This window comes from Hyaena hyaena, unplaced genomic scaffold, assembly GCF_003009895.1.
Source record: "Hyaena hyaena isolate Hyena2069 unplaced genomic scaffold, ASM300989v1 scaffold_32, whole genome shotgun sequence".
Lineage (NCBI taxonomy): Eukaryota > Metazoa > Chordata > Mammalia > Carnivora > Hyaenidae > Hyaena > Hyaena hyaena.
In genome coordinates this window covers 1,482,286-1,499,984 of record NW_024080663.1, presented here as the reverse complement: position 1 = coordinate 1,499,984, position 17,699 = coordinate 1,482,286, and the positions used below count along the sequence as shown (strand labels likewise).

Genomic DNA, 17,699 nt, shown 5'->3' with positions numbered 1-17,699 from the left:
GAAGATGAAAACACTTAAGTCTCAAAACAAAGAGTCAGAGAACTGAAAAATAACATCCTACAGTGGGAGACCATCTAGGTTGTTCTATTTGGCTTCAAGTGGTGAGACACCCATAAGCAGATGACGCAGAGAAACAGACTTTATTGCATTGTAAGGTAAAGTGTCCTAGTGACACTTGTTTCAGTCACATAAAAGGCTACCTCAGGAGCCATGAGTCAGTCGGTCTTCTGCCTCAGGTGAGCTCAAACCCTTCTACCCCAGATATCTAATGATACAGAGGCTAGAAAGCTACTTGAGTTTCTCAGGGTCTCAAAGTTAGCAAGCAGCAAAGTAAGGAGGAAAAGTCACAGCCTGTCAGGCCAGGGAGTCTCCCTTCCTCCCTTCCTCCCTCCCTCCTTACCTCCATCTCTTCTTCCTCTTTCTTTCTTTCTTTCTCATTCATTTTAATTTCAGATCATCATAAAACCTGAATACACAAAATTTATTACCAAACCTACCAACTGCATTCACTATTTCCATACAGTAACACATTATTGTTACTGTTCCTTTTATTTTGTCTTGCTTTCTCTACAGCTCCCCATCCCATACCTGCAACTCTACTTTTATGGAAAGATGTAAGAGGACAGACTATTATTCAAAAAGGATTTTAAAAGATAGGTAGATCCCTGTTGATGAGAAGACATCAAAGGAAGAGTCATGAAAAAAGTGGGATTTGAGCTGCCCAAAGTAAAGGCTGGGAAGTATTTAAGCAGATGAGAATGAAGAGCAGAGAAAATACCACAAAGCACAGCACAGCAGAGAACTGATTTCTCAAGTTACTGCTGTTTCCCATAAAATGGCACTACAGGATTGGACCCAAAATTTCTACAATCATTTTAAGAGTATCCTTAATTCCCTCAAAGAAAAAGGACTTCAAAATACATAAATATTAAAAGTCTATGTTTTTCCTTGAAATATATATATTTGATTTTATAAATTAAATGTGTATATGTACATACATACACATCACTGAGTATTTCTTCCATGCCTCAAACTAGTTGCCTAACTTAACATACTGACTCTGCCTTGAGTGCAGTAGATATGCTATATGTTAATTATATTAGATGTTATAATTATATCATATTGTGTTATGTTAAAACCACACTATAAGAATTTGGAATCTGTGCATCAAAAATGGGTAGTTTTCTGTTACATCCACTTGTAGCAAGTTCAAATGTAATTTTACTTTCTGTCTGAAAAGATCTGATGTTAGAAGCCTAAAAGAAGACATCATGGAACCAAATGATTTGAGAACCAAGCACTGTTTTTCCTTATCTGCTACGACACCTCTTCACTATCACCGACTGTCAACTGTAACCGTAATATTCAGTGAAATCTTTTCAGTCAACAGTTTAAAGGCACACGGAGGGGCACCTGGGTGACTCAGTCGGTTAAGTGTCTGACTTCGGGTCAGGTCATGATCTTATGGTTCGTGGGTTTGAGCCCCGCATCAGGCTCTGTGATGACAGCTAGCTCAGAGCTTGGAGGCTGCTTCGGATTCTGTGTCTCCCTCTCTCTCTGACCCTACCCTGCTCGTGCTGTCTCTCTCTGACTTTCAAAAACAAATAAAAACATTAAAAGAAAATTTTTTTTAAAAAGCCACATGGAAAAAGCTACTATAATAATCACATAGCCTTCATTTCTTTCTCTCAACTGATACTGCTCTGTAGAGCGATCCCTTGCAGATGGACTTAGCCCCACCAAGAGATGGAAAAACAAATTGGAAAGGGGACACGGACCATCCCTGTGTTAACAACACGTATCTGCCATTCTGCTGAGTTATGCCAGTTCCTTGCTGAGGGGTCATGGGCTTAGCTGCTTAATCTTTTTGTGCCTCAGTGTCCTCATCTGTAAACTGAGATAACAATAGTGTCTATCTCCAATGATGTGAGGAGTAAATTAGTTAATACATGTAAAGTACTTACAGCAATGCATGCTATATACCAATATGACAGCTATTTGTGTAATTCCTCATTAGTTGCACGGCCTTGGATAAGTCACTTAATCTCTCTGGCCATTCATTTAAAAATTAAGAGATGAAACTAAACGATCTCTAAGGCTGCTTTCAGGACTAAAGTATTCCAGCTACAAAGAAACACCTCCTAACATTGGATTCACAAATATTTTCCAAAACTAGAATGGCAGAAAGAACCTGAGAGTGTGGCTTGAATAAAGTGTCTACTGGATTCCTATTATCGGGATTCTAGACTTAGCACCAGGAGAAATAAAAAGAGTACCCCAAATCATCATGTGATTAGGACCCAGAAAGACGAAGAAACAAAGGTCTCTTTGTGAAAGACCAAAAGGGTTGTCACGTAGTTTTGACTAAGTCTCTTCATTCAGTTTAGTAACCGTAACCGAGCGAACCCAACACTGTTAAGGCATTTGTGAAGGAAGAGGTCATTGTCACCAACCCAAAGATATTGTTTTGTATTTTAACTGGAAATGTCAGGACTTCATTATAAATTAGAACATGAGGCTCCAGGTGCACTATCTCTATCCAAGACTGCTCAATTTTGGTGTCTGTGAAAACTTGGCATTCTGCTTTGATGAGATCTCTGGAAATATAAGATGCTTCTCACTGTGAAAAGTGCTTCTGTGCACCCCAGTGTGAGAAAATGCTAAATCTGAAATCTCAATAAAAAGTATTGATAGAAAAGTACAGTTTTTGCTGGCAAGGTTGAAAGCACTCTTTAAAAAAGGGGGGATCATCACACGAGAAACACAATACACAATTTACTCAGAAGAGAGGTTCTGGTTATATCAACACAAATCCTGCTTCCCTTAGAGAGGAAATGCCACAAGCTATTTTGGTATTACGTAGATATGTCAGGACTACATTTGTATTTAACTAACCTATGATTTCATAAGTCCTTTATTTCATGATACTGCTTTGAAAGAGTCAAAGAAGGGAGAGATTAATTTAATCCTGGTTCTTGGATTTGCAGCAAGTCAAGGAAGCTCTTTTTTCAAGGTACACTACACATAGAAAGTGCTCACCAAATATTTGTTCAGGGAAAGAAGGAATGAGGAAGGAAGTCCTGGGAAGTCACCAGCATTTTATCAGAAAAGTCCCAATCCAAAGAGGCTGCTACAAGTCTTTTTTGCTATCTGTATGTTAATTAATAACTAATTTAATTAACATCATGCATATAAATGATTTTTTATTGATGAAAGTAATTATTTTTAATTAACATGATGAATGCTAAAAATAGACTCTTTACTGGTGAAATTGAATATTTTCAAGCTATGCGGACTGACTAAACTAGTTCCCCAATACTGAATGAACAAACTATAGGACTCCAGTGATACCCCAATGGCTTCTTCTCAGTGCATCTAGAATCCGGCCATTGATTTAGGAAGATTCCTGCATGAAGCACATTAGTGTGAGGGCACAGAATCCCACCTTGTCTGTGCTGAACTTTTCATACAGGGCTTCATACACTTAAACACCACAAAGGATAAAGAACTACCAGTTCACTGAATTTATAGGACAGGGCATATGGACTATTTTGCTTATTTTAATGAATGGTTATGTAACTGCCTGCTCAGCAGAATTCGGTCATTATAACATCATCCTCATAAACTTCAGTTGATGCCTGGACACCTTATCTACCAAAAATAACCGAAGAGACTGGGTATGATGAAATCAGCTTGAAACAGATTACAATACCCTGACTTTGAGATGTTCGAGTCTAGTGATGGAAACATTAATAAAAATAAATGCAACATAAAGCAAAAATATAAGGTTATTTTAATACCATAATTTGTTAAAGAACATAAAGAATCATAGAAGAGAATGTAGCTGCTTTATCTGCGGGTCTGCAAGAGGTTTGCTTAAAGGAGTTCGTGCGAGGTCCAAACAGATAAGGCAGAATGTTCCAGAAAGTTTTTGTTTTTTTTTTTAGGGGGAATGGATGGGGGAGCATTATACAGGTTAGACGCAAGGAAGAAAAAAATTAATCCATGTAAGAAATTCCAAGCTTATTACAGATCAAATATATACATACATATATACACACACACACTATACATATATACACACACACACTATACACACATACACACACACACACATATATATTCACTGCACGCACACACACTCACTCACAAGTGTTCTCTCACTGAGAAATGTTCACCAAAACACTGCCTTTAGAGTTTTAAATGCACCTGGTCTGGAAAAAAATCTTTAGGACTCTCTTTCACAACAACAACAAAAAAAAATCGTTGTTTTACTGACAGTGATTTTCAAACTACATCTGTCATAATAAAACTAAAAAAGTAATCAGCCTGCTGAGTGAAACCTGGCATTCTGAGAAATAGTTTCAATAGTACTAAATATAGAACTCCATCTCACATATTTTAAATTATCTTCCATCTAAAGGATATTCTTTATGATTTCCCAAAGTCTGTTAAAAGGATCCTCTTAACTACAGGTTAAGATCTCTGAGATCAGAACTTGTCTCTTGTATGAATGGGAATGTTGAGCTATTCTATTGGTCATTCCACTGATTCTAAAAGCCAATGAAGTTTTGTCTTTGAACATGTCTTTGAACATCCCCTTTTCATGTCTGGTTGTACATGAACAAACATATGGATACTGTAAACAGCACATTGATATATAATCGATAAGCTTTAACTAACCCCTGCCTTCTGGGAGTGCCGCCTTTTTATGTTGTGAATCAAATTAGTGGGAAAATGCATGTAGCCAACAGAGCACTGGACTTAAAAGTAATAGATTCAGATCCTGGATGTGTCATTTACCAGCTGGAGTGAACTGCCTAAGCTCCCTGGATGTGTTACTGCACAGAGTTTATGAAAGGGGTACAGTAAAAGGTAAATGGTTTATCTCACTCATTCAAAAGAACTGATTAAGTATGATGTCATTTTGCTGTGCACTACCAATAAATACTATTAGCGTTTCTGCTAAAAGAGCAGCTATCAGTTATTGAGTGCTTATATTTAATTCTTATAAGGTATCATGTTAAGTATCATTACCTCAATCTTACAGACAAGAAAACGGAGGTTTGGAGGTATAACTTCATGCATGATATCTGAACTCTTGAAGGTCAACAAATATGTCTCACTTATTATATACATGTTCAAGCAAGAGCACTGTACCTAGTACATAATAGGTGTGTTATCATCATTTAAAACCTTTACAAATAATGTCTTTTGGGGATGATGCAAATTTAAAAATTAATATTATACAATGCTGACTTAATAGATGGTATCCATACTGCTCCCTGGAAATATTTGTTTTCAAACTATACAAATGAATGAGATGCAGTCATGCTATAAATAGTCGTAACCATCTCCAGTGACCAGCTGGGTACGTAACTCATGTAATCCACTCACATTATGTTTTCCTCATATTGTCTCCAAAGTGTATTCTCACATATTTGATACTCACAGCAGCTCGTAGGAAGAAATGAGTCAACATTTTTCAGATAAGGTAACTGGCTCAAAAAAGCCACAGGGATTACCAAGTGATAAGGGTTGGAGGGGGCAAAGAAGACCGGAAGAGAAAAAGGGAGACAGGGATGGAGAGGAGGAGAGATAGAAGGAAAAGGAGAGAGAGAGGAGAAGGAGAAGCAGAGGAAAGCTAGCTGGTTTTCACACCAGCCTCATCCTTCCCCTTGGCATCACCGTCTCTTCATCAGTATGCAAAGAGGAGGAGATCTGGGGAAAAAGAGAGACAAAAAGGAATACAGGGAGGGAGGGAAAATATGAATGAATGAATATGAATGAGAATATCTAAGTGAAGCAAGGTCCTAACAGACCTAAGGAGGTGTTTAACCAGATTCATAAACCCTCAAAGTGTGGATCCACCTTTCGGGGAAGCTTGGATACCTCTGACAATCTGATAAAGTATGGAGACTCTTACTAGAAAAATGGGCATGTGTATTTGTATACAATGTGCATATGTGTATATATAGTATTTATACACAATTTCAGTGTGTTCACTGCACCCCAAATCTTTAAGAAACATTCCTTATAAATAAAGCCGCCTCAGCTCTCCATACACTGTAGTGTGGCAGATCGAGAACCGAAGGGTGGTATCACATAAATGCAGGTGCTGCAGCACTGTGTCCGCGCGTGCTACAGAGATAAGAAAGATGCCTTCAGATCAGAATAACAAAAATATTTCTGAATCCCTTCCGCCGCCACCCACCTCTCCACAACATTTCAAGCCTAACAGGAAACAAAACAATCTCCTACACCACACATTGAAACCATTATCTACACAGGAACACAAAGCTTCTGATCAAACCAGAAAAGCTGACGTTGAGGATAAATGATTTGAGAAAATGTTGACTTTTCTAGTATTGCATCACTATGACCAAAAATCTGCAATGATGTGTTTAACATGTTAGGATAAAGAACTAGAGGCACGGGCTTCAATGATTCTGGCACTGGCACTGTGGGACTCCTGGATGGCACTCTCCCCTTTTCACATCCAACTATCCTTCATAAGCCAAAGGTAAAATTAATGAATGGACTTATATAACTCAACACAGATCTGATACACAGTCCCACAAAACATCACATTTCTCATTTATAAGCGGATTTAATGACAGTCTTTGTGTTTAAAGAAAGTACTACAAGAGTGAGCATTAAATAAAGTAATGCATTAAATGTATCTAATGCAGTGTCTGGTGCATAGGAAATATTAGCTAGTGTCAGCTTACTTGAAAAAAATAGAGGAATCAAAGGTAGGAATCATTGACTTGATGTCAATAACAGAGTTCTGATTTTTGCTATTCTTGCTATTCAGATACCCCAATTTTTGTAGGGGAGTGGACTGAAGCAGGTGGCCTCTGGCCACCTCTAATATTTCATCAGCCCTGGAATCCACTAATAAACACATTTTGCTAGGTGTCTTAAATAGATTATCTTGATTAATCATCGCAACCTGGAGAGGACTAATGGTAGGTAACATATACTTAGCTGGGCACTGCTCTGACATATATGTCAACCCATTTCATATTCATAATAATCCTATGAGTCCAATACTCACATTATCTCCATTTTACAGTGGAAGAAACTGAAGCCTAGAAAGACTGGCTCAGGTTCACACAGCAGGAAAGTGGCAGATCTGGGCTTCAAACCCAAGCAGTCTGACTCCAGAGTCTGTGATCTTAACCTTTAGACGCACTGCCTTCCAAGAGGTAGGCATTTTTATCTACAGTTTATGAATAAGAAAATTTTGCCCAAGGTCACATATATAGTGAGTGAGAGAAATGCAGATAAGAATCCAGACTTGTCTGATATCCATATCGGTGCTGCTCCTGCACCAGGCCACAGGCATGAGTTCTAGGAGTAAAAATAGGACCAAGCATCAAGGGAAGGTTCACAGGAGAAGAGGTCTATGGGAAAGCTTTAGGCACTCTGATCTAACAAGCTGGAGCTCTGGATACAGGATGTCTTTCTGTCATCATGTATCTCTGCCACATTTATTGATGCAATACCCTTGGGATAGCAGCATAGCTATATCCCTCAGAATCTCAGGGTCCAAAGGGTGTTTCCTGAGAACGCAGGCATAGGAATCAGAGATGCTCCCTACCCTCATACCTGCCCTGCTCACTGCTGGTTTTCTCTGCCTTGGTTCTGGCTCTACGAGAGGAATGCTCTGGCTTTGGTCTCCTTCAAATCACCTGTGTTGTTTAATGATCTCAGGAGCAATGAGATCATTGCTGCTCATGGCCACTGTATCCAAATTTGGGGAGCAGAAACCACTGTCATCACCAGCTCTCTCAATCAATGAAAAAAATCAAAGATCACTAATTAAATTTCTGTCCATAAATTCCATATGTGGTGCTTTAGCAAATGCTATACAGATCAATCTGAACAAGACATCTGTCTTTGTAAATGAGCCCAAATTATAGGCATTTTCTGAAAACACAATCAAACTCATATCTCACCACATAAAAGAGACTTGAGGATAAAGCATTTAAAATTCTTTTTCGGTATTTTTATTGTCCCCAAAATGTCCTAAAACACCACCCATCAGACAGTGTCCCTAGTCCATTCCCAACAAATTGAGAACAGCTTGCAGCCTGGCATTCCAGGACTCATCAATGAGACCCGAGTCTTCTTCTTCAGCCGTATAACTTCTGTGTTCCCTGCACACCATTCTGAGAAACAAGACAAACCAACTTCTGCGTCAAGAGTACAGCCTGCATTTTCTGCTACCAAGTGGCTGTCCATGTAGCTGCTTCTCTGATGTCCTGACTCAAACTCCATTCCAGACTCTTCTTCAAAGTCACATCTCAAATGCCACCATTTTCTTCACGAAGCCTTTCCTTACCCCTCCAAATAAAAAGGATCTGATCTTCTTATGAACCACCAGAGGTCTTTGTGGAGTGTGTATGCATTTGTGTATGTGTGTGTGTGTGCACGTGCTTCTATTATGGTGATTTATATGATGATCTTGGCATGTTTACCTGATTTCCCAAATTAGGCTGTAAACTCCTTAGGAGTTTAGTTTATTTCTGAAATTTCCTTTATAACCTCTACTCTGTCTTGCAACACAGAAGTTCAATAAACATTTACTGAATTATCACTTCATGAATAATGGCAATGATTTACTGATCTCATCTCTTATGAAGTATCCACTGTGGGCCAAGGATGACATTTATGTGTTACATCTAATTTAATATGCACAATCCTGAGACTTAGAAAATTGAGGCTTAACAAGATTAAACTAAGTTGTTCAAGGTTAGGCAGCAAGCAGGGTTCCCAACAGTTAGCACAGCAGCAGGAGGTACTTTGAATCTGAATCCAAATTTATTAGATTTCAAACCTGGGCCCCAAAGCAACATCACATAAAAGTGATAAAACTGAAAATATATATTGCTTTTGATTTTTAGATAAATGAATTTAGCAAGTATGAAACAAAACCACAAATTGTGGTAGTGAGGAGAGCTACTTTTCAAATTAATCTAAAGAATTAAAAATGACATTTGAAGGCTAAAAATATACAATATGAAGAACCTTTAACACTATAGCCCAAGAAATGTAAGAGATGGGGAAAGAGACCTTTTGAGGCATTTATTCAGAAGCATGCCTTACGAGTAAGCTGAATTTGTACATTACAATAGAAAAGACTCAGGTTGGGAGTTCAACATAGTAGGGTTACAATTCTGAGTATGACATTTTTTAGCCCTGGTCCTGGGGCAATTATTTTATCTTTCTAAGCTTCAGTTTTTGCAAATATTAGGTGACAATAATAATAATAATTGCTTTAATAAGTAATGTAGCTATTAAATGGGTATAAGGTATATAACTCGATAAATCATGGGCATTACTAGTATTATTATTAATAATATTATTTTCACATAAAGTGACTGTGCCAAGCCGGTGTTCTCGAGAGGAATGGAAAGGCAGGGCTGCCATTACTGTTCCCAACCTCTCGCACTGTGAGAACACAGTGTTTGGAAAAGCAGAAGGGAAAACAAGGGCCAGCAGTGCAGCTAGCCTCTAAAACCCAAAACTTCCTTCTCTTCAGACTGATCCCCCTAATTCTTTCTCTTGCAACTAAATAACTGAAAGTCAAAACATGATGGGAATCAGGTGAGAGCCTCCCTCTTAAAACCTCTCAATTGTTATTCTAGATGCTTCCCACATCAGCCTTCTCTTGTCCTCTGTGGAAGTAGTAGAAGTACCATGGCATTGGGTGTCAGTCCCGTGGGCCTCCAAACACCACACCTACCTACCTTATTTTCAGCTCTTTCCATTGTATTATCTGATCCTCAGTGCCCTCAAATATTATTTGGAGAAGAATGCACTGAGGACTAAGTACAGTTATGACTTTTCAGTGCCCAGCACAAAGTAGTCAGTAATGACTAATTCCCTTTCTCCTCCTAGCTTCCCCCTAAGTATGAAATAATCAACATCTTTGGCCCAATATGTTCTTGTCTCTAGCTGACACCTGCCACCATGGATGGATGGTTAGGATCTGAAGGGTGCTATCTCATTTAAATAAGATACAGAATGGTAATTACCAAGAGAAAAGTCACAGACATTATTGATCATGGTCGCAACCAAACCAGTGACCTGAAAGTGACAGGCTTTCTTCTAAAAAAAAAAAAAAAAAATCCCTGAGCTATTTAGTCCCCCAGAAAACATGTGCCTGAACACCCAACATCTGCAGAAAGCAGAAAGAATCCCTACACTGACTACATTTTCTTTCCTTTTTCAGCTTGTCAAAGGGAAGAGAGAGAACATCAACATGAAGGTGGATTTCTAGCAAATAACAAGATTAAAAAACAAAACAAAACATTTTTTGGTGCAAGGTCTAACACTTTTCAAACCAGTATACTGGAGCAGGATATAAAGTCAACTATCATGGTACCTGTGATAAACGAAGTTACTTTGAAGTTATCAAGAAGTTCCTTGGTGGAATTCCATTATGTGTATTAGGAACTTCCCATTATTTGGGAAAATATTAAGTTATTTCTCTGAAATCAAAGCAAACATGAATAACCCAACCCAGTATATATCATCGATGTTCCCAACATTCACTGTTAAAATGTACACATTCAACCACTAAAATAAAACTTTCCTTTTCCCTTTCCTCTTCATTTTCCGATTTCCTATTTGTTATCTTTTGAGAGTTGAAAGAGAGAGAGAGAGAGAACCGGTACCACTGGAAGGAAACCTCCAATACTTTGACAGTAACAGAGAAACCGTAAGGTTTCCTGAAGAAACACCAATTCTACCAATAACTGCACCATATTCACATGTAAATTATTACCATTAACCTTCTAATAATTACGTATGCATATGTGTGTGTCCTTATACACACACACACACACACACACACACACACACACAGTCCAAAAATCCCCAAGGCAGTCTAAGCAAAGCTATCAGAGATGAGGACTTAAGCTGCCCAGAGGCTGGAGCAGCCTTTAAATGAATCTTGTAATTTGGACACAGCTCCTGCTTTTCAGCAAGCGCTGCTGCTGGATGGAGCCTCATCATTTAGCAGTTTTCAACATTCTTTTTTAGATATTGGTTTCCTGGTCAGCTTCGTCCCACGGGCACTTTTCGTGCGAAAGGAAAGGCGGTGGTAAAACGGGAATAGGCGCCCAGACTCGAGAAGCAGGAGTCCCCTGCACACCCCAGCAGCTGATGCCCGCTCCTCCTCGCCCGCCCGCCCGTCCTCCAGCGGCGGTCTCAGGGCAGGCGGCCAGTGGGGCAAGGCCACCGAGGGGAGGAAGTAAAAATTCATCCCGAGGGCTCACCTCCTCCCCAGCCCCGACCCCCACGCATCACCTCCCACGGCCCCCCTTCCCTGTCGTCCTCCTCCCCGCCGCCCAATACTGCAGCCACAGCAGGGCGTGCGGGGGCGGCATGTGGGGAGAGGCGCGGGATTCCTGCGCACCCACCCCTGACGCGCCCTACAAGAATGTCCTCTGGGGAAGGGGCTGCCCACAAGTTGGAAGAACTTAGAAGGTAAAGCTGCCGCGCCCCGAACCCCGGCGCGGGCCTCCAGCCCGAAGGTGAGGGGCGACAGAGGGAGTCCGACGCGAGGGCGGGCACCCCGGGGCTTACCACGAGCACGGGGACCCCGGCGGCCAGCGAGTAGAGGAGCACGGGGGGCACGGCGCTGCTGTCCTCCGGGCCCGGGTAGGGCTTGCGGTAGGCGCTGTCGTGGCAGAAGAAGCCCTGCACGTTCACGGTGAACGTGTCGGTGTACTCGAAGTAGTACGCCAGCATCACCGTCCCTGCCATGATCACCATCTGGAAATAGAGCATGCTGCTGGTGAGCGCCGCGGGCAGCAGGGGCATGCACGCCTCCCGGGCCGGGCCGGGCCGAGCCGAGCGCGCGGCGGACGCGGCGGGCCCCCTCCCGGGTCCGCCGAGGCAGCCACCGGGGGCGCGGCGGCGGGGGCGGCGGGAGGACGAGGCGCGGGAGGAGGGATCGCGTCGCTGGAGGAAGAGGCGGAGGCAGGTCCGGGTTTCGAGGCGCCGGCAGGCTGCGGAGGAGGCGGCTACCCCCAGACGAGCCCCCTCTCCCCTCCCCGCCCCCCGCCCGCCGCAAGCGCCGCCCGCCCGGGCGCGGGGTCGCGCGGGAGGGCGAGGTGTCCCGGGCGCCGGGCAGCGGCCGCAGCGCCCAGCGAGAGACGGTGCATTCACAATGCAGCAGCGCCGGGTGAAGCCCCCAGGCCCGCCCGAAGGAGGCGGCGTCGGCGGACCGGGCGGCAGAAGTCGGGACAGCGGCACCTGTACCCCCTCGGAGGGCGGACGCAGTGGAGCTGGAGAAGCTCCTCGAGGGGGTAAAAACCGGAAAAAAAAAAAAAAAAAAAAAGAAGGGGGAGGGGAGGCAGTAGAGAAGGAGCTTCTAGAAACTCCTTTCCGAGGCAGCAGCTGGGCTGTTTAAGAAACCCGCACACCGCCTGGGAAAATGGTGCGTGGACGCGTCTTCGAAGCGCAAACCCCACGGAAGCTCCAAGCGCCGGATGCCGCGCGGCGAGTTTCGGCGGGCACTCACTGGGGTTCCTTAACCCCGCGCAGGGCACGCGCCAGGCGGTGATTTCTAGGCACAATTAGGAAAATAATCTCGGAGCATTTTACATTCAGAGTTCCTCTGCCTCCCCTCTTGCTTCCCAGGGCTTTGTGTGTAGAAACATAATCATAGTTCAGTAGCTCCCGAAGCATCGTTTTTTGTCCCACGGCCCTTCCCTCGTTCATGTATTCGCCACTTGCTCGTCTTCCCAGTCTCCTTTTATTAGCTGCTAGTGAGAAGAGGCATTGCAGATTCCTGGGATCCAGCGGTGCCTGCCACCAGGGAACGGAAAAGAGCTGTTTACCTCATCTCACTATTCCCTGAGTTCCGGGGAATTGTTGGGATTCCCCACCAGTCAGGTGAAAGGAGAGGGAGACCGACGCGGGCTCCCATCACAGGCGTACGAAGCACACCCATACATGGGCATACACGCGTATGCACAGCTCTGTAAGTAGCTGCATGTATGTAAAGAGCCCATTCCGTGATGCCATGTGGTTGCCTGCGTGCAAGCTTAGGCAGCAAACTTGGGGGTGGGGGTGGAGGTGAGGGAGGATCTTAGCGGAGCCAGACACTGCTCACATCCTCCTCCCTAGAGGGCAGGTAAGGAAACATATGTAAGAGACAAGGGAATGAACATATTCCTAGAGCCTTTCTTGTCTCATTAAAATGTAGATTACTTTAGCAGGTTTCTGGAATATTCATTCATTTTAATGGGTTGTACTTGATGAGTTTTAGTGGTGGGTCTCTATCATAGGAAAAAGCAACATTGGTAGGCTAATAAGGCCATTTAAATTTGGCAAATGATTGGTATTTGGGGGAAGTAATGTCAGTGTGAATTTCTTTAATGTAGGATACCTGATTCTCCACATGTTATTAAACATCATTTAATAGCTACTTACTGGATAAAAGACACTGAACAACATGTATAATAAGCAGTTTGGGGCAGTGGGAGGAAACGGTTCCCTAAATGGACAAGAATGGCATACCATGTTATGAAAATATAACTACTACAAAGATACATGATTTAATGCCCCATTCAGAGAATCATTTTAAGACTGTATTAGTGTTTGAACTGCTCCCCTGATTCTATGTAAGAATCCCCAAAATCTTTCTACTTAATAGAAATTTTGGAGGAAAAACGGTATTAATTTTTAAGAGTAGATTTTAAGGGTAACTTTGGATTAATGAAACTGATGTAGGTAATTTATCCAAGCTACTGAAAACATATATTATTTTTAAATTAAAATGCATTGTATTGCATTGTTAACGTGTATTGAGTGGCTAGTACTGTGAGTCTAACAAAGCAGGGTCCTTCTGTGTCCTGTTCACTGTTCTGTCCCCCCACATGAGGGGTGTATGCCACATTGTAGGTGCTCAGTAAATATCTGTTGAACAGATTAATGACTGTTTTCCTCTAAGAACAATGGTGAAGTATGTTCACATGTAAAAGTTATGTCAAGGGTTAGGGAATCATAATCTTTACGTCCTAAGATAAACATAGACTGCTCACTTACATGGCATACTGACATGGAAGGTATAAGGTTAATGTAAGAGCAGCAACTTTGGTACCACCTCAGTTCAAATCCCAGCTCTGCCACTTACCAGCACTGGAAACCTGGCCAGCATACTCGACTCTTTTTTTCTGCTTTAGTTTCATCACCAGTAAAACTGAGATCATATTAGTACCTACTTTACAAGGTTCATACGAGAACTAAGGATGATCACTTATGTCTGACACATAGTGATCACCTATATCATGTTTAAATTTTATGAAATTTGACTCCTAGACATAAACGTATCTGGGCTACTTTAACTCAGGTCACTCCAACATTTATCGCCAGTCACTTTCTTTCTAATTTTTCGCTTACAAAATGATTCTGGGTGTATCCATATTTCTGTACGTGTATACATTTTTCTATAGATTTATGCACATTCTGTCTTCTCTTTCAGATGCCATCCGCCTCAGGCATAAGATATTATTTTCCCTCAGAATCCTCAATATCTCCATCATTTGTCTGTATTAGACATAGACAGTCAAATAGCGTTGTTGACTGATTCATGGTTGACTAATGATTCAATGCTGAAATTCAGAGTTAATACTGAATCTTAACTCACTTTATAAAGATACCAACATTAAATTCAACTTCCATGAATATTTGAGCAGGTTGGTTATTCATAGAAATGATGTGAGGTGGATGAAAGAGCATGAGCTATGTACCCTTGGGCTGGTTACTTTACTTTCCTGACTCTGAGCTTTTTTGGGGACAAAATGAACTAATCTTTCTACTTATTTTGACAATTAAATGATAACATGTAAAGCACTTCCCCAAAGAAGATACTTGTTTAGTATGTTTCTTCACTTTATTTTCTTATAAATTATTTAACCTAATTCTTTTCCAAAATATATGTTTTCAACTTCAAAGAATCCTTGGGAATCCTCCCATTTAATCTACCATTTACTGTTTCTAGATTAACAATAGCACTGCTCATATTTAATCCTTTAGAATCCTTGCCTAAATTCTTAATTTAACTTAGTTCTTAAGCACATAATTGTGTTTTCAAATATATTATAGCAGGCAATTCTTCTTAAAACATTGTCCAGGCAATTCTTCTTAAAACATTGTCCTGTCCTGTAAATTCTCCTCATCTCAGCCCCTACCAAGGTAGATAATCTAGTAACAAAAAGTGGTATTTATAACTTTTACTTTCCAACTTCTGGTGACTCATACATATTATATTTATTTGCACATGTCTTAACAACCACTATGATCTTTACTGTGCTTCTTACCCATAAAACATGAACCATGATAAATAACTGAGATAAATCTTGTGGGAGTCATTTATCAATTGCAATATCTCTCATCTTCCCACCTCAATACTATTGTTCTAATAAGAATTAGTAAGGTGCTAGACCAGCAAGAAGATGTAGTCCTTGTCTATATGGTTTATAACTTTTCGTCCACAGACAGAAGACAAATGTACAAAAATTTGAGGTAGATCTTTATACTGATAGCAGTGTCAAGACCAACTGAATGAATGGTCTTTGGGAAGCCATGCATTGACTATTTGTGGATAGCCAAGTAAATGCATATATTCTTCTTTAATTTTGAAAAATCTAAGGTGCTTCCTGGAAGGGAACTGGAAATGAACCTAGGCCCTCAAGATTATTACCAATGGGGTTCTGTGCAATAAATCTGTGAGTATCAGGAAAGGTGGACTGAGATTTTCCACTAACATCCAGGGGCTTGGCTACCATTAGAATGGTTTTGTCAAAGATGACTGAGCATTTCGAAGGATAAATGAAAATACAGAATATTAAACGTTGGGTTTGTATGTGTTTCAAGTAACTCAGAGGTAAGCTGAAGCATTTTCCTGAACTTTTCTCATTCCATGGTGCAAAAATAGAAAAAAGATAACATTACTTTCAATGCATAGCTGAAATGGTGAGGTACGAAGGATTCAGAAGACTTTACATAAGACAAACCAAGGAACCCTCTCCAAAAAAATAGAGTCCTCTTTTGACGACAACATGACAAAATCAATGACAATAACAACAACAAGAAAATTACATAATGCTAAACTTGAGCTGGAGGTGTTTGAGGAGATTCATGAGCATGAAAAGTTAGATGACTTTGTACTAATGAGGAACTTTAAATATTAACATATAGATTGGTGGAAAATCTAATGGGAATAGATTTGGAAAGAGATTTTTTTTAATGGGCCAGGTAATTGCTTTCAGAATAAGTAAAGGCATCTGGTAATTCATGCTAATAATTATTAAGCTACAAAAAGCAGTATCTTGACAGATCTTTATTGAACTGGATCTAGAAAAGGAGCAAATACACGAGTTTACTAAGTCTCAAACAATTTGATACAGAGAACATCCCAGAAATGTGAATAAGAAATAAGATGAAGATGTAAGACTGGTTAACTCAAGAGAAGGGCTTAAATTGTGTTCATATAAATTAAAAAATACGGCATCTAAAGAAAGCTAAGGACCTTTGGGATTACACCCTGACCTCTTATTATTGACATTATAGTGCACTGCATCTTCATAGAATAATCTTTAGTGCTTGATGAAGGAGGTAGCTGCATTCTCAAGAAAACAGGAAGGAAAACAAGCTAGTGTAGTAATTTGTATATCTGTAGGCTCCAGCTGTAATGGGATATTTATCTCAAAGGCCAGAAACTTCTGAGCTGATCAGGAAGTATTAATCTTCAGTTGGGACCCCTGAGATATCTTTAAAGTGCCTTACTCTGTGACTACATCACAGCTTATTCTGTTCTTCTACATTTCCAGTATTATTTTAAATTTTCACTTTCAAAGCAGTTATCACAAACCAAGTATGTATTTTATTGGAGCACATATTAAATCGACTTATGTAGCACTGAAATCGATGGCCTGAAATTGATGGACTAAATAAAAGAGTTAAAATTTATGAGACATTAAAGCTGGGAAAGAATAGAAAAATTTAATATGTTATCAATTGAACACTCCTATATTAAAATTAAAAAGTTATTGAGTTAGGAAGAGTTAATTGGAACATGATGATAATACTTTGTGGCCATGGCAGTCAGCCTATCTGAATCTCAGTTTGCTCATTTGTAAAATCAGGCTAATGAATCTTTACAAAGACATTGAAAAGCTTATGTTTATAAAATGCTTTGGAAATATCAAAGCATTGGGCAACTCTGCATTAGAATATATATCATAATTAGGAGGAGAAAATGCCTGATCTAGGTGACTGCTGAGTTTTCTCCCCAGCACTGAGTTCCAACTCAAAAAATTCTGATTTTTTGCTGTCTGGTCTGTTTCCACATCTGGAAACTTGGATTCTTTTCCGTATGTTTTCATCATTTAAAAAAAACTCACAATGCTTGATTAAATATAAATCCATGGGTCCATGGCATTGGGGGAAGTTTCAAAATATTCAAGTTCCCTGAGAATAACTTTAAACAATTATTAAGGATAAGGATGTAGGAGTATGTCAGTGAAGTGATGGGTAAGCCCAAGGACTGAGGACTCAACAGAACTGAGCTCATATCTTTGTTCTATAGGTTCATAATTATGGGACCCTGGTGAACTCATTTTAATTTCTTAGTTTCTGTAGTACCCTAAAATGAGGATAATGCTGCCCACTTC

General features: G+C 40.6%; 1 protein-coding gene across 2 annotated transcripts in view; it reads right to left on the bottom strand.

Annotated features, from left to right (window-relative positions):
- The window catches only part of PLPPR5 (phospholipid phosphatase related 5), a 125,967-nt gene extending 114,129 nt beyond the window's left edge, over positions 1–11,838 (bottom strand). For both annotated transcript variants that reach the window (XM_039228459.1, XM_039228460.1), the window contains exon 1: positions 11,602–11,838. In XM_039228459.1, coding sequence (XP_039084390.1) covers positions 11,602–11,838 — 237 coding nt within the window. The remainder of the gene's footprint in view (positions 1–11,601) is intronic.
- Positions 11,839–17,699: the final 5,861 nt, after the last annotated feature.